The following is a 23,697-nucleotide window of genomic DNA, read 5'->3' on the forward strand; positions in this document are numbered from 1 at the left end:
TATGATTCAATTGTTGTAATCCATTTCTTACTCATTTACAGATCTATTCAACCCAGGCAGTATGCATAAACTTCCAATGTGCATACCAAACACAATTTGCTTAATCTCAAATCTAATTGACAAAATCTTTTAGTTCTAATCTTCAATTTTAAGCTCTATTCAGCTCGAGAAACATACATTTTCTTTCTATGTCGACGAAGCTCGCCGGAGATAAGGATATGTGATGTAAATCGAATTCCGGCACGAGAGCGATGGGTGAGCTCGAGCTTCAGAGGAGAGAGAGAGAGGAGAAGAGAGAGAGTTTTGGGTTTTCCGTTTTTTTTTTGGTTTCAATTTTTTTTTCTAAAATTTAATTTTAAAATGAATATTAGAGAAATAAGGAGGAGGGGTAAATTGGTCTATACACATCTCATTAAAAGAGAAAGTGATATACAGATACTAAGAGGAGTTGAGAGATTTGTTGTTTGCAGAAAGGGAGTTATGAGATCATTTCTCCAATTAGATATATTTTATTTTTTGGTCGGCCAAGTTCATTTTACTCAAAGAAACCCAACCCCCCCCCCCCCTCCCCCCGCCCGCACATTTACAACTTCATTTGATATTAGGCCCACTTATCCTAAACCCATATGATATAGTTAATAGACTTTTTTTTTTTTCAACAGATATTATTTAAGACTCAAACAAGCCAATCTAGAGGGAACATGTTTACATAAGTGATATGAAGCGGTTCAACACAAACTTTTCGTGTCAAATTATCCGCCTTGATATTTGCATTACGAGAAATTAAAGATAAAAAAAAGAAGTGAACTCTTCCTTCTCGCTCTGGAACTCCTCCAAATACGCTGAAAATGCTAGCCATTCGGTTGGAGAAGACACCATCTTCATCAGGTCTGAACAGTTTGTTAAAAAAGCTACTTCTTGGTTGTCGACTCCAATCATACACTTCATTGCCCAGAGTAAAGCTTTGACTTTGATATGGAGAGGAGAAAGACTTTTACGCAGATTAGCAGCTCCCATTGTTGACGTCCCTCCATTAAATGAAGTACAAAGCCAACCTAGACATGAAAACTTGTCGGTTTCTTTCCATGAACCGTCCACGAAACAACGACAGCCAGAGTACACAATGTCTTGTGAGATATCCCTCACCCAGAGTTGGTTTTCCGATCGATAGGAGACTTGATTTTCAGTATTGAGCTGTACTTGAGCTAACTGCCATAAATGAGCCTCTTTTTCTTCTAGACATAACACGTCTAGCGGGTCCTTATCCACATTTTCAAACACTTTTTTATTTCTTGCTTTCCAGTATTCTAAATTATCCATGGATATGCAGATGAATCAAATTCTAAAGGGATTCTTTAGAATAAAATCCAAATTTCCATAAACTTAATAAGTGGGAAAAACCTGGGACCGTAGGAATCTTTGAAAGAGCTCATATTTGTCTTACCGGATGACACTGAAAAATAGTATGGTTTATTGTTTCCTCTATAGTGCCAATCTGACACATCCTGAATTACAATTTAATCCTCTTTTCCGTAAATTCTCAGTTACTGGCACGCAGCCTGCTAATATTTGCCATAAAAAATGGCGCAACTTAGGCGAGCATTGCACTTTCCACACTTGTGCTTTCAGAGCTTTGATTTCTGGGCCAATGAAAGAGGAGTTGTTTCCCAAGATTTCCATCTGTGCCTTATGGTAGCCGGATTTAACTGTATCAGTTCCAGTTTTTGTGAAATGCTAACCTAGGGAATCATCCCTTGTTGACGTACCCAAGTGCAGTGCACTTATTAGCTGGACATTTCTAGGTCAATGAGCTCTTTCAAAAGATCAATGTTCCAAAAATTTGACCGGCTATCTATCAGATTTTGAACTTTTAAAGATGGGTAAATAATTGAACCACGGCTATCTATCGACTGAACTTCCAGTGTCAATGAGGATTCTTTGTACTTCGCAGTTCCCCACATCGAGTGATATTACGAGGGCGTCGTCGTGAGGTTTATCCAAGTCGCAGGTCTCTTCCTCCGAAAATGAAATTTCAGGCCAGTCAGCTTGATTGGTGTTAGGCTTTTTCGCCATCGGAGTGATTACTTTCCTTTCGTGCTGCTTAATGGCGCTGATAGAATCCCGAAAGAGCTTGGATCCTCCCATAATTACTTTGACCATCTTCTTCGGGCCCTTTGGAGCAACGGGAGCTGGTTCACTCTTTTCCTTTTTGTTGGGGGGTGAAGATTTTTTGGAATCTAACACCTCGTATGCTATTTGAGCCAGATCGATTTTTGTGACGTCAATGTCAGGAATTTCACCCGAGGCAAACTTTGCAGCCAACAACCTTCCCAAAGCCTTACAGTCCTTTGTGGCATGACCATTCATTTTGTGAATTTCACAGTAAGCGTTAGGATCTCGGACCCATTTGTTACTTGGGAGAGCTCCATTCTTGCCTTTTGGGGAGAAAGGCGGTTTTGACGGTGACGCTTTTGGGGAAGTTTTGGGCGGCTCTTTCTCTACAGAAAAGTTCCTGCTGCTGGCTTTCGGAGCTCGGCAGGTTTCTTCGAAGTAGCAGGTGGAGAAGCTTTTGGTGAAGCGCTAAATTTCTTAGCCAAAAAAGCTCGCTCTTTTTCGGCGTTGATCCAGTTCGTTGCTCGATGAAGGGCGTCTTGAATTGATTCGGGGCGGTTTACTATTATAGATTCACGGAAACGTGATTCATGCCACAAACCATTCTTGAGGGCGGATTGAGCTGCCGAATCAGATAGGTTGGGTACTTGGACCATGATCTCTTTAAAGGCAGTAATATAGGTCCAAAGTGGATCGTCTGCTCCTTGAGAGAGATTCCAAAGCTGAGCCTCAGTGACGTCGCTTTTGATGAAGTACCCGTACTGCTTAATGAAAGCAGTGGAGAGTTGCTTAAAATTGTCGATCGAACCCTCTTCTAACTGAGTGAACCAGGTGAGAGCGGGACCTGACAAACTTTCCGAGAATAGCTTGCAGAGCCCTGCATCTTCTTCGTGTGGCTCAAGAGGGACCCGACCTGCGATGACCTGGAAAGAAGTTAGATATTCTTTTGGATCTCCCTTGCCGTTGTAACCGGGAAGTTTGAAGTCTCGGAAATCGCGAATACGAAGCTTCGAGATTCTCGAAGTGAAAGGCGTTCTCCTTGTTGCTTCAATAACTTTTTCCACTTCGGGGGCCGACGTGGTAGCCTGATGAACTTTTGCGTTCATTGCCCAGATTTGATCTTGAAGGTTCTGGAGCTCCGAGTTGACTGTGTTTGGCTCTTGTCGGGGATTAGAAATCGGGAGTCTGATGGCGGGATCCAGTGGAGCCGGCGTCCGAGCTATTGTCCCATCTGAGACTGCGGCAAGGCCTGCTGGTGAAGATTGTATGACTGGATTCTGTGTCGACGTTGCCCCGACGTCAACTGGAGGTGAAGGAGATTGCTGGCCAGAAGCTTCCTGCGAATTCTGGACGCTTGGGCTTGCGACACCCTGAAAGTTGAGTCGCGTTCGAGCTCCAGTAGTCCGCGCCGTTCCTGCAGAAAGAGAATCAACCCGCTCGGCGTATGCATTGTGCGCTGATCTGATCTCGGAATGGTTTGCTGCTAAAGCTGCGAGCTGGCCATTGCAATGTTCTTAGAAAAACACGAACTTATCGGAGAGTGTCGTTACTGCGAGCTGTTGCCGGTCGGTTTTCTCTGACAACTGCTGAAGCAGCTGCTTGATGTCGTCGAGGGTGGAGGTTTAGTCGCCGGAACTCTGACCGTCGGTGTTGCTCATGGTGAATTGATCGTTGCTCTGAAGTTAAAGACTTAACTTACCCTCCTTCTAGCGCCAAATTGTGGATGCCAGAATCCGCAATTAGAATTTTGTGGTTGTTTTTGTGAGGATCTTAAGTCTTGTCGGTCGAACAATGATCAAATGATAAACGGATTTGTGTATTTCAGTATAGTTTCAGTATAGTTTCAGTACAAGGTGTTTTCGTCCCCTTTACAAATGACAATTGACTCTTATTTATACTAATACAACGAATCAAATGACTTAAATGATTAGCTGGTTTCACGCCGCAGACCTCGCCCCTATTAACTTCGTACGTTGCGGATCAACAGCTCGGGCCTTTGAATGCTTATCATTCAAGTCGATATCCAGCCGTTACTAAATTAATTCCGTATCAACTTTTTGAACCACTGGGCTTTCATTGGGCTCTAAGGCCGGGCCCAATCCTTGTCTGGAAGCCCACAAATTGCGGGTCGAGTCGAGCACAAGATCCGACATCCACAAACCATTACTTTTTGCTGGTCTCGGGTTTTGAGCCGGGATCCACAAATCCTCCCAAACGGAGATGGAAGCCCCTGAACCGACTTTTTTAATAAGTCCTTTACAAACCAGAGATCTAACTGAACAAATACTTCTCCAGCCATAAGACGGAGAGTATGATTTTATATTTTCCAGAGGATTGGATTTCCTAAAATATCTTCGTTTAAAAACCTTGGCAAAGAGAGAGTCCGGAAACGAAACTAGACGCCATAACTGTTTCGCTAATAATGCAGAGTTTAAATCATCTACATCCCGAAAACCTTAGTCACTTCCCAATTTACTAGTACACAGTTTGTTCCAAGTCATCCAGTGTATACCTCTAGATTCACCATTCGAGCTCCACCAAAATCCTGCGACCGCACTTGTTAGTTTGGAAGTAATTGTTTTCGGGAGCCTAAAGCAATACATCACATAAGTTGGTAATGTTGCGGCTACTGATTTAATCATCACTTTTTTCCCTCCTTTTGATAGGAATTTAGTTGACCACCCATTTATTCGACTGTAATCGATCTTTAACAACGGAAAAGATCTTTGTCTTAGATCCCCCTAAACTCTCAGGTAGTCCGAGATAGGAACCCATGCCTCCGATATTATGTATACCCAAGATCGATTTTATTTCTGCCTTTATAGCTTCATCTACTTTATGCCCGAACTGAATCGATGATTTTACAAAATTTATCATATGTCCTGATACCGCTTCATATTGTTTTAGAATACCCAATAGTTAATAGACTTATTATACCCACATTAGTCTTAATTTCTTTGAATGTCACTATATTTATTTTTTAAATTTATATTTGTAATTATGTTTATCGCACATAAATTTTTCATATAGTATTAAGTTTTCTTGATTTTACTACTTCTAAAAAAATAAAATGAGATTTTCAAATTATATTATACCAAATAAATTAAATTGTGAAAATTGAACCACAGATTTAAAACATAATGTACAACTATTTCATATAAAACAACATTCTTTTCTTTAGGATAGTTACAGTAATATACCAAAAATCAAATTTAAAATAAATTAAAATTTTAATAATGTTCTGTAATAAAGAGAAAAATATATAATAAAACACGTACTAATGCATCATAAAATACACATTTTATGTACTAATAAGTATAATAAACATGTTATCTTAACTAAACATAACCAAGTAAAAAAAACATACTACTATATCAATAAAAGTAAATACATATACCAAGTAAGTTGAAAAAATAAAACTATTGCTCAGTTATTTATATATAGATTATATTAAATTGAAACAACAATTAACTTTCTAACGCAAATAATCAACTCGCTGTGTACCGCGGGTCAATATCTAATGATGTCATAATTCTCGTAGACAAATAGACAATTTTTCCATATGAGTACATTTGATGCAAAAGTAGACATTTGAACTGAAACCTATTTTTGTTTACAAACATTCATATCAACAACTAAACAAAAATCGAAACTAACTTGAATCAATTAATCAAGTATTAAATTAATATGAAAAGTGGACTCAAATTTAACTGAATCGATTTAAACCTAATCAAACCAGATAATTTTTGATTCTAAACCGGTTTACCTATGTCACAAAAAGGACCATCCATGTCATATTTTTTTTTTAATTTTTAAAAAGTCAAGTTGTTTTAAATATACTTGAGATGCAAAGAAAGATCCGAATCATATATCCGAAGATTCCGAAACCAAAGGCGGATCCGACGGCTCCAAGCTGCCATATTCCCTTGTTACTCTACCACTAAATTAAGCCCCACATAAAACAATAAAGACACGAAATATAAATACCTAAGCAAAACTATAGGAACCGAAAAAAAAAAAAAAGAATAATTCCAGCATCATTCCTCAAGTAATTTAAAAACAATTATTAAAAGAAGCAACTTGGTCTTCCATTTTTTTTGCTACAAAAAATTTAAAACCCCAAAAGAACTTAAAATCTTTTACATAAAGATCACCAACCAGCCACATAGAAAACACAACCATCGGTCTTCTTATTATTCTTTCTTCAACACCAAATAGTCATGATGAAAGTGGTGTCACCTCGTACACGGTCGGATTCAATCACTGAGAAGGTGTTTCGACGAGTCTATAGCAATTTTAACATCTCAACAGTAGAAGATGAGTATATCCATCGTCAGAGATCAAGTGATTATGAGAAGGAGAGTCGTCTAAGGAAGAGAGGGTTAGAAGACAAAGAAGAAGTTATGGAGATGGAGCAGATGGGAGCAGAGAGGATCAAAACTGTTCTTATTCTCATGAGTGATACCGGCGGTGGCCACCGTGCTTCAGCCGAGGCCATCCGCGACGCTTTCAAGATCGAATTCGGAGATGACTATCGGGTAAAAATATTAATATTTTTATTTATATCTTCATTTTCATTCTCTTTGCCTTGAATCCAACGCATAGGGTTGAGCCAATAATATGCTTCCTTAACCATATATATAACGTACAAAAAAACGAAAAAATATTGCATAAGCAACAAAACTTAATCATACTTTTATCTTTTAGTTTCTGTGTAAAACAACAACAATATTTTGAAATATTCATTTTGAAAATTTCAAAGCTTGTAAATATATACCTCGAATAATATGTATTTATATTATGACAAAATTTTCCAATAGATTATGTTATAATATATCATAGAGGAGTTTCTGATTCTAATGAAATCTCAGCCGTCAATATTAAAGTTGTCGCAGTAGTCGTCTTGAATTTGAAAACGAAAAGAAACAAATATCTACTTGGAAGTTTTGTAGCCTAGTATGAATCTTGGAGTTTGCCAGGGTGTCGGAGATACGAGCTGACGTCAACAATCTATGTCTTAAAACCTGTCCCACGTTCCATTTATTTTGTTTGTCAATAATGATTAAAAATTTGCATTATTTATTTCTCTAGCTCTGACTCTTTGATGTTACAATATTCTCTCTAGGAACTAATGTCATTTTTTTTATAACTATAGATAATCATAAAAGATGTTTGGAAAGAATACACTGGATGGCCATTGAACGACATGGAGAGACAGTACAAGTTCATGGTGAAACATGTTGGTCTTTGGTCTGTTGCGTTTCATGGTACTTCTCCCAAATGGATCCACAAAAGCTATCTAAGTGCTCTTGCCGCTTATTATGCCAAGTACTTATATGTTAACCTTCTTCTTTTTTCGTTATCATCCCTTAGTGTTACGAATTAGCAATATAATGGAGATTATTTCTTCTTTTGGTGAACAGAGAAATAGAGGCCGGTTTAATGGAGTACAAACCGGACATTATTATTAGCGTGCATCCTCTGATGCAACACATACCATTGTGGGTAATGAAATGGCAAGGACTTCACAAGAAAGTTATTTTCGTTACGGTCATCACTGATCTAAACACTTGCCACCGTACATGGTAAGATGACATTACTTCTATATATACTAAGTACTTAAAATCAGTTTAATCCACGCGTTAGCATATTAATCCTGCATGTTTACTCTCATGACTTTTCATTTAATAAAATATAGATTATATGCAATAATATTTAAAATTAACCAGTGTTTTCACGTCCGACCCAAACCGTTCGGTTCGAACGGTTAATCAGCAACCCAAACACTTTTTCGGTTTAGGTTTAGTACTATAGCCAACAATTTTAAACCCGGAAAAATCCACAAAAAATCGCCATTAACCCGCGACCCAGTGAACCGGTTGAACTGGCCGTGTGTGAGTTTTAAAAAATATATTCGATTTTTGAATAAAATATAGCATTTTAGACTCTATTCAGCTATTTTTAGAAAAAAAATTCACTTTTTAAACTCATTTGATTTTTTTATATTTTGGTGAAGTCTTCACAATTCCGCCTAAAGTGACTGAAACCGAGATTAGTTGTTTTAATTCGCAATGTTTATTAATTTATTTTCGTCATTAATGATCTCCTACTATATTTGTTACGGTTTTAGTCTTTTAGACTTTTAGTTAAATTGAAAACTTTGATTGTTACTGTTTGATTTCATATTTTGTTAAACATAAGATAATTATTTTTGTTTTATTTTATATAATCTCTATTAATATTAAATATATTCAATAAATTTTATTCAATTGACCTGTGGTCTAATTCGGTTAACCCCATTAATCGGTGATCCAGAAGAAAATCCGGTTCACTGTCCGGGTCAGGGTTTAAAACATTGAAATTAACCTAATAGCTCAAAATGAAATCTTCGATTTTGATGTAATAGGTTCCATCATGGAGTCAGCAGATGTTATTGTCCGTCCAAAGAGGTTGCAAAGAGAGCATTAGTAGACGGCCTTGATGACTCTCAAATCCGTGTCTTTGGCTTACCTGTCCGCCCATCTTTCCCTCGCACTATTCTCAACAAGGTAAATTCTGTCCAATTCATACCATTTAGAGATCTTTTTTTTCCCAATCAAGAGAAGATCAACAATAGCTATTATTATGTGTGTTTGTTAGAATGAACTAAGGAAGGAACTTGAAATAGACTTAAATTTACCTGCGGTTCTATTAATGGGAGGGGGTGAAGGAATGGGTCCGGTTCAAAAAACAGCTCTAGCCCTTGGAGATTCTTTATACAACTCTAAAGAAAGTAATCCAATAGGACAATTGATTGTCATATGCGGCCGGAACAAAGTCCTTGCTTCTACATTAGCATCTCATGAATGGAAGATTCCGGTCAAGGTACAAACTAAAATATAATTTTTTTTTTACTTCTACTATATACTTATATACCAAGTAACTAATATATACTTGTGACGTTTATAGGTTCGAGGGTTTGAAACACAAATGGAAAAATGGATGGGAGCTTGTGATTGTATCATCACTAAGGTAAGTCATATCTTTGAATCCTACCCATTCATATAAATAGCACTAAGATTTTATGACATAAAACAGGCTGGTCCGGGTACGATTGCGGAAGCACTGATTTGCGGCCTCCCAATTATCCTCAATGACTATATTCCTGGACAGGTATACATTTTTTTGCTTCACCTTAGGGATTAATCGGCCACATAAACTAACTCTATTGTATGTGACTCCCAAAGGAAAAAGGCAACGTGCCGTATGTTGTGGACAATGGGGCTGGAGTTTTCACCCGAAGTCCCAAAGAAACTGCGAAAATCGTGGCGGATTGGTTTAGCAACAATAAAGAGGAATTAAAGAAAATGTCAGAGAATGCTCTAAAGTTGTCGCAACCTGAAGCCGTGTTCGACATTGTGAAGGATATCCATCATCTATCCCAACAACAACAACGTATTCCACTTTTTAATGAATTTTCCTATTGAAGTGTTGTTTGTTTAGACTATAGGTTTCTCTTATTTCATGATTCTTATTAATGTATATTCTCTAGTGGTTTGTCATTCTTTTATCAGTCTTTTTCAACATTTATTTATGTATTTTATTATATAAAATATGGTTTTCAATGTTAGTAACTCATATGATTGTAACACGTGTCAACTTCATCGATCTCAGATTTTGACATATATAAATAAAAAAAATTTGTTTTATTAAATTTAAAAAACAAAAAGATAATTGTAAATTATAAATTTAAACAGTTTTCAAAATGTAAGAAGATAATTACAAGGAAACTAACTTATTATATAAAGTACGGTTTTCAAAGTTAGTAATTGATTATGCTATGTGCAAATTTTATCGATCTCAGATTTTAACACGTGTAAAACAAAATTTTCTTTTATTAAGTTTAAGACTATAAAAAGACAATTGTAAGAAATTATATATTTTAAAATAAGTATAAGGAAACTAAAACATTTTAGAGAAGTAAATATGATAAGTTTTAAAAAAATATATGTATCTTATTAAATTAAAAATAGAAATTAAAAAATCATTTACTAATTCTAATTGAAGCTACTAATTCTTAATCAAAATTGATTACTTTTTCCTACAAAATTTAAAAAGGATTTAAGAAATTATACAATCTTGTTATATAAAATACCATAATTATGGAAACTACAATCAATTATTAATCCTAAAAGAAAAACGATTCAAAATACTCATATCTATAAAAATAATAGGTAGTCTCCTACTTTTTCACCAAACCAAAATACTCTTCAAAAAGACCACAGTTGATTTAACGTCATACTAATGGTAAAGATTTTTTGTTAGTTTGTGGATTTTTATTTTAGTAATTTGTTAACTCATTTATTATTAACTAAGATATAATGTTTTTTTCTTTTTGTTAACTCTGATACAATATGATATAACTAGTGATGTTAATATGGGTATGCAAACCTCATTTAATTAATGGGTTTGTGTAAGAGAAATTGACCCATTTAAACTCATTTAGAAAAAAATTAAATAGGATTAAATGAGTTAACCCAACTAAACCCATTTATTAAATGGGGTTTCACACAAATAAATGGGTACCCAATTAAGTCCATTTACTTTTTCATTTTATATTAGTAAACCTTATTAAAAATGTTAATGTGTTAATACATTAAAACTAAATTATTCTACTTAACTTCACTTTTTGGTTTAAATATTCAAATCACGTTTTCTCGTCAAAATCATAAACCGACGTTTTTCCCCCAAAATCACAAAAGTTGTTTTCATACTAAAATCACAAAAAGTGTTTTCCACCAAAATTGAAAATCATGTTTTCCCGCCGAAACCGTAAACCGACGTTTTCCCACCAAAACCGTAACCACATTTTCCCGCCAAAATCACAAAAATTGTTTTCCCGCCAAAATCACAAAAATTGTTTTCCTGCCGAAATCACAAAAAGTGTTTTCCACCAAAATTGAAAATCATGTTTTCCCGCCAAAACCGTAAACCTATGTTTTCCCGCCAAAACCGTAAACCAGCGATTTCTCGTCAAAACCGGAAAACCTACGTTTTCTTGCCAAAACCTGAAAATCGACGTTTTCTCCCCAAAACCGTAAACCGACGTTTTCTCCCCAAAACCGTAAACCGACGTTTTCTCCCCAAAACCGTAAACCGACGTTTTTCCGCCAAAACCGTAAATCAAAATCATATAACACTATTTTGATATAATATTTTTAGCATTTATTCATTAAGATGAAGTCCGTAGAATCAAAATCCAGTTTATAATGATTAAATAGATAGTTAAATTGTATTGCAAATGGAATGTGTAAGATTGGAAATTTTTTTAAATTAAAATAATAAATTAAAAATGAAAAAGAGAGCAAGATACTATTTTGAATTCAAAAATCATCGATAAGATGTAGTTTGTAGAATTAAAATGCAGTTTATTAATATGAAATAAATAGTTAAAGTGTATAGAAAAATATGGGATGTGTAAGTCTGAAATTTGGTTTGAAATTTTTTAAAATTAAATGTTAATAAAAATATTTATTACTATTTAGAATTCAAATATTAATGATACAAAATTATATTTATTTCTTACATCCGCCTTTTTAGGCGGGTCTTATCTAGTACATATATATCTTACATAAATAATTTTAAAAGGAAAAAATGACTTCATAGGAATAAATTTTCTTTTACTTGATGAAAAGATTTTTTTTTTAAACCTAAATATTTTCCTATTTATTTATCTTAGTTTTAGTTTTCAAAATCGAAAATACTACTATTCAAGGCTTTGTACATCATTCTATAATTGAAAAGTTTGGAGGTTGATGATGTGAAGGTAGTCTTATCAAAATTTACTACTTAAATGTGTACTATTGCAATAAGACCCACAAAGTCTCTGATCATAAATTTCAGAGATAACGACAATCGTTTTCGTAGATTATGTATATTAATCTATACTATAGAAAAGTCGAGGCCTTTTGCTTCTTCTGCCGTCCACATAGGATTTTAAACAACCAATTGTGATTAGCCATCTCGTTAATTAACATTTATGAAATTATTCTTATTTTCTATTTTTCTTTAGATTTTTGTAAAGAAAAAAAACAAAATAAAAAAATATGGAAAGTTTTCTAAATATTATGCCACCAAATAATATAAAAAGTATCAAAATGTAAATTTCTATTTTATTAAATTTATCAAAGTAAATAAATTATTTATTATTAGTGTCTTTAAATTTATTAATACTTCATCTTCAATTACAATAGCCACTTTATCTTAATAACTATCTCATTGAATGATTAGTTTTAAAATATACTAGTTTTATATTTATTTTTCTTTATAAATATGAGAAATATGATAATATATTGAAGCAAGATGTATAATTCATATTAGAATACATTAAATAATTCAGATTAGTCTCACAATTTTGATTATACTATCAAATTTTTATAAGTAACCAACCGCGATTAGTCTTATCACTAATTGATAATTTTGACATCACGTTAATTAGAATTTTAAATTATAATATTATATATATTAAGATATTTAATAAAGAAAAAAAATCATATGTAAAGAATAGTAATGTAAATTTTTGAAAACAACAGAAGAATAAGAAAACAAATATATAGAAATAAAAAAACAGAAATGTAAATTTTTGAAAAACAATATGTGAATAAATCAACTTTTTATTCCTATCTTGTTAATTTTCTTATCTTCCAACAAAAAATATATTTGATTAACCCTAGATCTGTTCAATATTGATGCATCTAATTCTAACATATTTTTTAACATTGTAAATTTTGAGTCGTCAGTAACAGTGTAGGGTTGGTTACAACTTTCAATGGTACATCTTTCTATTTTTTTAATCACTTTTGTCATTGTAAGGACTTATCTCTTCGTCGGGATGTTTCTTCTTTATATCTTCGATGAGTCGTAAAAAATGTGTTTTTGTATGATGTTATAAATGATTTGATGTTGTTTGCGTAAACTTTGTGCTTTTTTATATTGGTTATGAATCCTAATTAATGGATTTTGGTTCGGTTTAGATAATATGACAATCACTTACGCATATGTATGTAAGTTCTGGTTGTGGTGGCCGGAGAGTATGTAGGGCAAATGACAAAAGAATTGAAGATAGAGCTCATGAAGTTCGAGAGAGCATTTGGTGATTTTAGAGATTAATCTCTTTCACACTATGGAGAAGAATTATAATTCTTTTTTATACATTTTATTAATCTATTATGTTTTTTTCATATCTTTGTGTTATTTTTTTCAATATGTATTAGTCTTTTAATTAAGTTTTAGGATTCTAAGTAAGAGATTCAATGAATTAATGGGTTGATGGTTCTCCACAGTTTTTTCTGCTTAAGTTCTTTGATTCTTATATTCTAAATACTGAATAGGATTGATCATCCTGTTTTAGATTTTAAGTTTTTCTATGCATCAAAAGTGTTTGATAAAATGCATGAACCAATGTGAATTGAGCAATATATTTCTATCTAATAAGAGTTGATGGTAGAATGTATTCTGAATCGAATGAACCTAATTCTAATGCGAATTGACTAGCAAATTACGAACAAGAGTTTAGTAGTCGAGTAGTCAAATTTGGTGATTAATATCTTGAGAGAAAATTAGTATAAATTTGTGTTCATGTTCAAAAACAATGCTTCATTGTTGAAATTCCTTGTGTCGTGTTTCTATTATTCATTGAATCTTTGAAATACCCATAACCCAATGTCTTTAATTCATAAGTTTAATTGTTAAGTTATTTACAATTTTTATTTAATTACAATCTGAAAACCCAAACAAACAACTTTTTTGTTTTAGGTAAGAACGAGTCTCAAAAATGTTTAAAAGTATATCTTTGGTCTTTGTGGATCGACCTCGAATATACTACTTTTGGTTAAGATTGAGTTAATTGCTCGAGCAATCATTTTAAATATTATATTTTTGTTTTTTTCGTAAAAAGTTAGATTTATAAACCAATTTTTTGCTTGATCAACACTACAATCTACTTTTTAAAAATAGATTGTAGGGAAGAAACCTCGGAAAATAATTCAACATATATCGTAGAGAAGAAATCTCTTCAAAACATCAATAAGTTGCGTCTTCGAATTGCCGTCAGGTATTGGTGTCGCTCGACACCAGGGGTGGTGTCGTTCGACCCCTACGCGGTTTTTAGTCTTGGATTTCTTCAGCAGCATAAATTCTCTGTTTTCCTCTAGAATGCTCAATTATCTCCAAATGAATCCCAAACATGTAAAGACTAGAAAAGACTCTAGAAATAACAAAAAGACTCTAAAACTAATAACTAAATCATAGATAAAAACCGTAAAAAGAGGGATATATCAGATACAATGTAGGAAAGAACGAAACAAATAAAACGAATGCTTGCAAAAGATAGAAAGAGTGATAAAAATGTCAAGAAGGAAATTCATATACATATTGAAAAGAATGTGAAAAATATGATTTGTTAAAAAGAAAGTATAGATAAATTTATGAATATACTTCTGTATAGAATCTTATTTTTAGAAGACTTATTGTAGTGAAGATAAACAAAAAACAATAGTAAATTTGCGAATACCAAAATGAGAAAGTCGTCGAACTTATTCTTCATACAACAATTTCTTTCATGAGATTCTATCAAAACGCCTAACGTAAGAAAATGCGGTCATCCAAAATATCTATAGCTAGAGAGAGAGAGTTATGAACCCAAAACAAAAGTTCTTTAGATAAATGTTGTAAAAACTAAAAATTGTATTAGAGTTATTTTTGGTTACATATTTAAATTGAATTATTTTCCATAGTAATTTAAAATTCAAAAAATTAAACTATTAACAATAAGTAGACATATAAAAATATATATCTCAAAACTTTTAAAATATTTTAGTCACAAACAAATTTATTAAAAAATTTAAAAATAGACCTACGCATAACAAATAGTTTAAAAATTATGCATCTAAATACTATACATATTAAAATAGTTTAAAACATTATGTGACAATTGAAAATTTTAATAAACTAAGTACGATACATCTTTAAGATTGAAAAATAAAAATAAATTAACGTAGTTTAGAAAAAAGTTTAGTTTTTAATCATATCACAATGTAGTAACATTATTAAGAAAATTACCTACAATATACTATATGGTACTTTGTATTTGTGTATAATTTTTTTCTTTTGTAATTAATATTTACAAATTAAATTTCATTATATTCCTTACTATTAGTCTAAATTTTTCATGTATATGCATCATGTAAATTATTTGTAGTTAGTAGAGATATAAAAAATTGAACAGTTGTATTCTTAATTTTTACTTCATAGTGTCTTAGTTTCGTTTTTTTTTCCAACTTCTACTACACCGTGTCAAGCCTTTTGTTTTGTATAGGATCATACATTAAAAATTGTTACCAAATTTCCCACAATTTGATTATGTGGTTAGTTGCACTGAATTGTAAGATGAAACTAACACTTAATGTATTTTTCTCTTATGATACTCTTATGTATTGTCCTAATAAGACATTTAAGAAACAAAACACAAAGCAACTAACAAAACTTGAGAGTAATTACCCTCTTCTTTTCGCCATGTCTTTTTTCATTGTTTGCAAGTTTTTATTTTTTTTCATTCCAGCTCCATACTTTGTAAAGTATAATATTCTCTTCTTTTTTTGTCATCATATATTATTTAGGACTCAAACGAGCCAATTTTAGGGAAAATATTTTACAAAAGTGATATGTAACAGTTCCGCACGAATTTTTCGAGCCAAATAGTCCACTTTGACATTTGCATTGCGAGAGATTAAAGATAAAGAAAAGGAAGAGAACTCTTCTTTGTAACGCTGGAACTCCTCCAAATAAGTTGAAAATGCTGGCTATTCGGTTGGGGAAGACACCATCTTCACTAGCTAGGTTTGAACAGTCTGAAAAAAGCTACTTCTTGGTTGTCGGCTCCAATCATACACTTCATTGCCCAGAGTAAAGCTTCGACTTCTGTGTGGAGAGGAGAAAGACTTCTACGCAGATTAGCAGCTCCCATAGTTGATGACCCTCCATTGACTAATGAGCAAAACCACCCTAGACCTGAAACTTTTTTGCTTTCTTTCCATGAACCGTCCACAAAACAACGAAGGCCAGAGTACCTATTATCTTGTGAGTTGTCCCTCACCCGAACTTGTTTTTCCGATCACAAGGCGATATGGTTTTCATTGTTGAACTCAACTTGAACTAACTGCCACGATTGTGCCTCTTTTTCTGCTAGACATAACACGTCTAACGGATCTTTTTCGACATTTTCAAATACTTTTTCATCCCGTGCTTTCCAAATATACAAAATTATCCACGGATATGCGAATGAATCAAAATCTGAAGGAATTCTTGAGAATAAGTGATCCAAATTCACATAAATAGAGTCTGTGGGAAAAACTCCTGGGACCGTAGGAATCTTTGAGAGAGCCCATATTTGTCTCGCCGGATGACACTTGAAAATAGTGTGATTTATTGTTTCCTCTATTGTGCCACATCTGACACATCCTGAATCACACTTTATACCTCTTTTTCGCAAATTCGCTGTTACTAGCACACAACCTGATAATATTTGCCATAAAAAAGTGTTGTAACTTAGGCGGACATTGTACTTTCCAAACATGTGCTTTCAGGACTTTGTTCTATGGACCAATGAAAGATAAATTACTTTCCAAGTTTTCCATTCGTGCTGTCTGATATCCGGACTTAACTGTATAGTTTCTGGATTTTGTGAAATGCCAACCTGGGAAATCCTCCCTTGTTGACGCACCCAAGTGTAGTGCACTTATCAACTGGACGTCTTCCAGATCAAAGAGCTCATTCAAGAGATCAATATTCCAGAAATTTGACCAGCTATCTATAAGATGTTGAACTTTTAAAGATGGGTCAACAGTTGAACCATTACTTTTTACTGGTCTCGGGAATTGAGCCGGGATCCATGGGTCCTCCCAAACAGAGATGGAAGCCCATGAACCGACTTTTAATAATTCCTTTGCAAACCAGAGATCTAGCTAAACAAATACTTCTCCAGCCATCAGACGGGGAGTATGACTTTATATTTTCCGAAGGATTGGATTTCCTAAAATATCTCCCTTTAAAAACCTTTGCAAAAAGAGAGTCTGGAAACGAAATTAGACGCCATAACTGTTTCGCTAGTAAAGCCGAATTAAAATCATCTACATCCCGAAAACCTGAGCCACCCTCCATTTTACTATTACACAGTTTATTCCAAGCCATCCAATGCATACCTCTAGATTCCCCATTCAAGCTCCACCAGAATCTTGCGACCGCACTTGTTAACTTGGAAGTAATTGTTTTCGGAAACCTAAAACAAGACATCACATAGGTTGGTAATGCCGCGGCAACCGATTTAATCATCACTTCTTTCCCTCCTTTCGATAAGAACTTTGCCGACCACCCATTTATTCTAGTCTGTAATCTATCTCTAACAAAAGAAAAAATCTTTGTCTTAGAGCCCCCTAAACTCTCAGGTAACCCGAGATAAGAACCCATACCTCCAATATTATGAATGCCCAAGGTCGATTTAATCTCTGCCTTTATAGCATCATCCACTTTATGCCCGAACTGGATCGATGATTTTGTGAAATTTATCATTTGTCCTGGTACCACTTCATATTATTTAAGGATACCCAATATTACTCCGCATTGTTCTTTATCCGCTTTACAAAAGAAAAGACTATCGTCCGCAAACAACAAATGAGACACGGAAGGGCTCGCTGTTGCTACTTTGATACCCGTGATAAATTTATCTTGTTCGGCTTTCCGTATATTCGCTATAAGGACCTCTGTGCAGTGGATGAATAAGTAAGGAGAGAGAGGATCGCCTTGTCTTAAACCCCGATCTAGTATTATGAGTCCTTTAGGTTGTCCATTAATAAGGACCCTATATTGGACTGAAGTAATACAACACATTATCCATGATATCCATTTTTCACAAAATCCCATCTTCCTTAATAACTCTTTAACAAAATTCCATTCAACCCTATCATACGCTTTGCTCATATCTGTTTTGATTGCCATGTATTTTCCTTTACATGACGGGTTAGATCTTAACCCATGAAACATTTCTTGTGCAATAAGAATGTTATCAGAAATAAGACGTCCTTCAACAAACGTAGATTGTGTTTCCGAAATAAGAATTGGTAACACCGTCTTAAGTCTTTGACAAAGAATTTTTGAAATAATTTTATACCCAACATTACAAAGACTAATAGGTCGTAGCTCCGTCATCCGTGTCGGTCGCTCCGTTTTTGGAATCAAACATATATTAGTAGTATTTAACCGTTTATCGAAAACTCCAGTTTGAAAAAAATAGTTTACAAGAAATAACAAATCCGTTTTTATGGTATCCCATGCTTTTTGAAAAAATAAAGCTGTCATACCATCTGGACCTGGTGACTTCTCCGGGTGCATTAAAAATAATGCCGCATGCACCTCATTCTCAGAAGCTGTCCCCGTAAGAAAATCATTTGTTTGATCTGTTATTAATGTTTGAACCTCTGACAAGGAATCCTCAAAATCATGAGGATTAGTCAAAGTGAACAAATTCTCAAAATAAGATACCGCTATGTGCTGAATCTCTTTATCCTCTACAGACCACTTTCCATTCTCATCATGTAACCCGGTTATCCGATTCCTAGCATGTCTCTGTTTCGTCAGAGCATGGAAATATTTCGAGTTGTTGTCCCCTAAAGTCATCCAAAGACTCCGACTTTTCTGGTACCAATATTGTTCCTCATCTCAATAAGCCTCTTTCAACCGTAATGTTAGATCTGTAATCTCTTCCCGTGTTTTTGAATCATCCCTTTGAGCCGCACTTAATTCAGTTTTAATATCTTCTATCGTATTACGTCCGTACGGAGTTAATTCTCTCCGCCAATGAGAAATAGCGCCTACAATTATTTAACTTTTCCACAAACTGCCTTTCTCCTGAGCCAGTGGCGAGATTCCAACCAGTAGAAATTGCCTCTAATAACCCCTCTTTGCCTATCCATCTTTTATCAAACCAAAATTTTTGCTTTCCTCGTGGTTTCTTATCCGCAATCGTGGCTATCACCGGTGCATGATCGGATGCTACCATTTGTAGATATTCAATGAAAGAATTACTGAATAAATCATGCCAATCTTCATTAGCTAAAGCTCTATCCAACCTACACCGTATTGGTTTTTTATCCCACCAACCCCGCCAAGACAACCAATCTCCAAGATAAGGAAACTCCAAAAGCCCGCAATCTTAAATCATTAAATTAAAAGGTATAAACGAAGAAGCATATCTTAAACTGCCCCCTCGTTTTTCATGGTTACCTGTTAATTCATTAAAATCTCCAATTAAAAACCAAGGTGTATCCCGAGTCGTACCAATCCGTGTTAACCGTTCCCAGACTTGATCTATATTCTTTGGTACTGGGTCTCCATATATAAAGGTAAGATTATTAGTTTTACCTTTATGAACAGCTTCAATATCAATTAACCGGTTACTTTGAAAAATGATTGAAACATTAAAATCATTGTTATAAAAAAAAGCTAATCCACCACTAAAACCAATAGGGTCAACCGTTGTTAAATTTTTATAGCCAAAGTGACCAACAAATTTTTCCATATATAACGTGGATTGTTTTGTTTCCGATAAAAATAAAATGTCCGGTCGATGTTTTTTCCAATGATCCCTCAAATAACCAATGGTTGCCTTATTTCCTAAGACAATTCCAACTTAAAATCATCATAGCTTTTTCAAGTTTTTTATGGTAAACTCCTTCAGGCCCCTTCTCCCGTTTAAAGACCTTCGAAATGAACACAAAGATGTGTTGAAAAAAATTAAATTAACTTTCCTCGAGGTTGCCAGCAATGTGGCAAATTCCAAACACACAATCCTGATTGGAAATAGTTTAAAAAAGATTCTATCCTTAAGTAACAGATAAACTCTCCGACCATGACCGATAATATAACCAAAAATGGAAACGTGAACAATGACCCTCAGATAAGTTGGTAAATCCTCAATAACCAAAAGAAAACACATAATAAAGGAAAAAGCTTTTATTCCTTTTATTACAACAATCTCACAAATGACAAAGCATTGTGAATGTGAATCATCACAGCAAGAAAAAATAGAAACCTTACAAAAAATCTTCGGTTCAACCGAATACCTAGATTTAAAAAGAACAAAAAACTGCAAACCATGTTCATAAAAAGAACTTATTCGGAATACACTTATCCTTCTCAACTCCATCCAAACTAGTTTGTAACACAATCCGATTAATGTCTTAAAGGAGTTCGCTCTCCATGAAGAGAGCTAGTGCCCACAGGTGGGCCACCTGCCTTAGCTATCGTCCTCTTTCGAGGAGAAGTTAGGTTTCTCTTCCTTGAGTTAACCCCCGGAAAAGTAGCCTTATTTTTAACCGCTTTCTTCTTTGCAGGCTGCTCATCATCCCCAAATTCTGAATTTGACACTTCTAATCCATTTTCCTCCCCCTTGGTTAGTACTCCTTCCACCAAATTATCACTCTCCTTAGTCTCCTCATTAAACATTACTTCCTCCTGTGACCCTTCCTCATGAGGCTGCTCAGAGAGATCCATCTGTGAAACTGCAAACCATGTTCATAAAAAGAACTTATTCGGAATACACTTATCCTCCTGTGAAGTATAATATTCTCGTTAACTAATAGATCACCAAAACATAACCTCACTATTGTGGTTAGTTGCACTGAATTGTAATATGGAAATATTTGCAAAATGAATCTATGTATTTATAAAAATTTATTATTGGATATCCATGGATTAATCAATTGATCGTTAATCAAATGGCTATGCATCCAAGCAAGGTATATTCTTAAAAGTTAAAGTGTATTGTTTAGCCATAAATATTAATGCAAGTGGAAATTTTTGTTCGAATTAATGTTTGTTGAAAGTATTCATTTTTTTGTAACAACTAGATTTTAACCTACGGTATACCGCGAAGACAATTTATTTATTTTAAATTAATATATATAAGAGTTTGCAAATTATATCTATCTATAAAATATTTTTATTTTATAGTTTACAATTGTTATTAAGTAAAGCCCTTCCAAACCCGTCTCGCCAAACCGGTCCCGTAAAAAACCCGCAGTACACCGCTAATTAAATATATAATTAAAATAAATATTTTACGTGATTGCAATTGTATTTTAGTTTGTCAAACAAATTTTTGTTTTAAATAGTTGCCGAAATCTAGTTCAAATTTTGGAGAACTAAGATTTAGTGAATCGATAAGAAATGTATTTAGGTGCGTTTAGCTCATTTTAAGGGATTGCAATTGTATTTTAGTTTGTCAACATTTTTGTTTTAAATAGTTGCCGAAATCTACTTCAAATTTTGGAAAAATCTGCTTGATATATGGGATTGGAATATATTTGGAATATTTTTCGTTTGTTAATCAATTTATTGCTAAAAAAAATTAATAATTAGAAGTCAATGGCAACCATTGTAAATAAGTTCCAACTCCAGGATTTGTTTCACAAAATAGCTGGAAAAATGTATATGTAGATATTGAAAGTATATTCTTTTGGCGTTTAAGTGTTAGTTTCATCTTAAACGTTAATGCTTTTATTTTATTTTTCATTCATAGAATTATAGAATTTATTTATTTGATCATGACTTTGAATTGTATAATTAAAATTTAACATATATAAAGCATCAGTACTATAGAATGAAAATAGTAAATAGGTACCCTTCATACCTTAACATATATTCCATTTCTTAGATACATCATTTATTTATTTTGTTTGTTATTTAAGCTCTAAGACACAATTAAATCATAATTATAAATTGTTGATGTGGCATGATTTTAAAAACCTCTTATTTGTTGATGTGCCTAGCTTGAGAAGCCTCAACAAGCTTCTTTTATTAGTAGTACTAGATAAGTACCCGCACTACGTGCGGGTCTATATATTACTATTTACAAATTATTTTATATAATGTATGTTCATATAAAGTAAAGTTGAATGCATCGGTTTTGAAACATAAATATGATTTGTAATTGTTTTTGAAAAGTCCAACTATATTAGTTCATCTGAAAAACGAATGTGCTTTAGTTATTTTTTATTGTTGTTCTAGATTCTCAGTTTTTTTTTTTTAATTTGTATATCCTTGTTTTTTTGGTTATATGTTTAGATTGTGAGATGGTGAAATTTTAGAAAATTTATTTCTTAGACTAAAAATATAACATGTCTTTAGTAACCATGTCTCTGCATATTCAATCTAATCATATTCAACTTGATGTTCTTGGAAAGTTTAGTGAAGTTCTTATCATAATCTTATATCTTACGTATTAGTTAAATGATAGCTCCTCAAACATCTTTCAAATTACTTGTTTTCTTAGCATAAATCTTAAAAAGCTTAGATATATTTAATCTACATATTCATATGGCTTTTTTCATAATAATCATCTAATTTTTAGGCAAGAAATATGTGTAGCATGTTTGGATTTTAAGATCACTTTAGCCACTTAAGTAGATCTCAAAATTAAAGAGAATATATTGAATTAAAAAAATGTAGAAAGAGTGATTGTTCAAGTTCTTATTAATTATATCCTCCTATTTTAGTTGTTATGTTAAATTAATTACTAATTATGTATTACTTATTTTATAAAGTATAGGTGGCAAGCTCTTATGTGCTGATGTGCCAAGTTGTGGGAGAGAGTTAGCCTCCTTTCATATATATGATTTGTTTCTACATGTTATGGTTCGTCTGAAGAGCTTTATATCTCACTAGGAAAAAATAATTTGTGAGTTTGGATTTAATTAGCGAACCATATTTCTACATTTTTATAGGTGCTTGTGCTTAGTGCTTGTAATATGTGTCAAGACAGAGGAGGAGAAAAAGGATAATGGGCTTCCAAAGATTGAGGGTGTTAACGGCATGGAAGAAGATTAGACGTTGGAAAAGATTACCATAGCAATGAACAAATTAACCCAAGAACGAACTACATATGGAGAGGGTCACATATGCGTTTGAAGGAGAAAGCTTGGGATAGTAAGAATGGTTTGGTGTATGAGTAAATTGCTTCACATATAATAGTTTTAGTCATTTATACGATTAACTATAATAATCGTGCAAAGTTTTGGTGAATTAATATATTCTCAAGTTCAAGTATTGTGTGTTGGTTTGGTTTTGTTTTCAATATGTCGTAGTTGACGATTACATAGTATTAAGGCTAATATTGAGAGGAGATAAAGAAATGAGAAAGCAAAGCAAGTGGCATAAACGAATACCGATACGAAAGAGAGTTGTGAGTTTGATTAATATGTGCCACATCTGATATACCTCGATTTTCACCGGTTTTTGGTATGATTTAGGTATAGATTTTAAAGTCTTTATATTTTTCCTTTAAAGTTTTTTCATGTATTTTTAGGATCGCGATGCGTTTGGAGAATAAGGAACATTTTGGAGCAAAAACATAAGGAATTAAGCTAAAGGACGAATTCAAATTCTGACCAACTGAAGAGTGTCGATCGACACCGTTTGCTGCCCTGCACAAGTCCAAGACGGCTTAAAGTTTTGAAGAACTGCAGTTTTACCCTAGAATTTCCTCTATTTGCAAAG

The 23,697-nt window shown here is 33.5% G+C and overlaps 2 protein-coding genes and 2 pseudogenes across 7 annotated transcripts; 1 reads left to right on the forward strand and 3 right to left on the reverse strand.

Moving 5' to 3' along the window:
* Positions 1-739: 739 nt before the first annotated feature.
* AT2G11800 lies at positions 740-5,063 on the reverse strand (annotated as a pseudogene; the record flags this gene model as incomplete). The annotated part of the gene is made up of 1 exon: positions 740-5,063.
* Positions 5,064-6,106: 1,043 nt separating this feature from the next.
* On the forward strand, positions 6,107-9,758 carry MGDC (monogalactosyldiacylglycerol synthase type C). Of its 4 annotated transcripts, none has more exons than NM_126865.5 (8): positions 6,107-6,650; positions 7,268-7,440; positions 7,536-7,697; positions 8,519-8,660; positions 8,752-8,976; positions 9,061-9,123; positions 9,190-9,264; positions 9,339-9,755. In NM_126865.5, exons 1-8 carry the CDS (start codon positions 6,333-6,335, stop codon positions 9,576-9,578), a joined length of 1,398 nt encoding a protein of 465 aa, NP_565352.1. In that variant the 5' UTR covers positions 6,107-6,332; the 3' UTR covers positions 9,579-9,755. The 4 variants fall into 4 exon arrangements, with proteins under 4 accessions (NP_565352.1, NP_001323965.1, NP_001118301.1 ...); NM_001124829.2 differs by having other exon boundaries at positions 6,264-6,650; positions 9,164-9,264; positions 9,339-9,679; NM_001335374.1 differs by having other exon boundaries at positions 9,061-9,264.
* A 5,968-nt stretch (positions 9,759-15,726) lies between these two features.
* AT2G11820 lies at positions 15,727-19,844 on the reverse strand (annotated as a pseudogene; the record flags this gene model as incomplete). The annotated part of the gene is made up of 1 exon: positions 15,727-19,844.
* A 529-nt stretch (positions 19,845-20,373) lies between these two features.
* On the reverse strand, positions 20,374-21,865 carry AT2G11815 (uncharacterized protein; the record flags this gene model as incomplete). Its single annotated transcript, NM_001335376.1, has 3 exons — positions 20,374-20,694; positions 20,800-20,856; positions 21,833-21,865. The coding sequence occupies 3 exons, from the start codon at positions 21,863-21,865 to the stop codon at positions 20,374-20,376; spliced, it is 411 nt and encodes a 136-aa protein (NP_001323964.1).
* Between the last annotated feature and the right edge of the window lie 1,832 nt (positions 21,866-23,697).

This window comes from Arabidopsis thaliana, chromosome 2, assembly GCF_000001735.4.
Source record: "Arabidopsis thaliana chromosome 2, partial sequence".
Taxonomy (NCBI): domain Eukaryota; kingdom Viridiplantae; phylum Streptophyta; class Magnoliopsida; order Brassicales; family Brassicaceae; genus Arabidopsis; species Arabidopsis thaliana.

Bases quoted from the DNA above. Each gene is read 5' to 3' on its own strand.
- MGDC (NM_126865.5), top strand. From the start codon at position 6,333: ATGATGAAAGTGGTGTCACCTCGTACACGGTCGGATTCAATCACTGAG. The intron at 7,698-8,518 runs GTAAGATGACAT...TTGATGTAATAG, and splicing joins AACACTTGCCACCGTACATG to GTTCCATCATGGAGTCAGCA. The intron at 9,124-9,189 runs GTAAGTCATATC...GACATAAAACAG, and splicing joins GTGATTGTATCATCACTAAG to GCTGGTCCGGGTACGATTGC.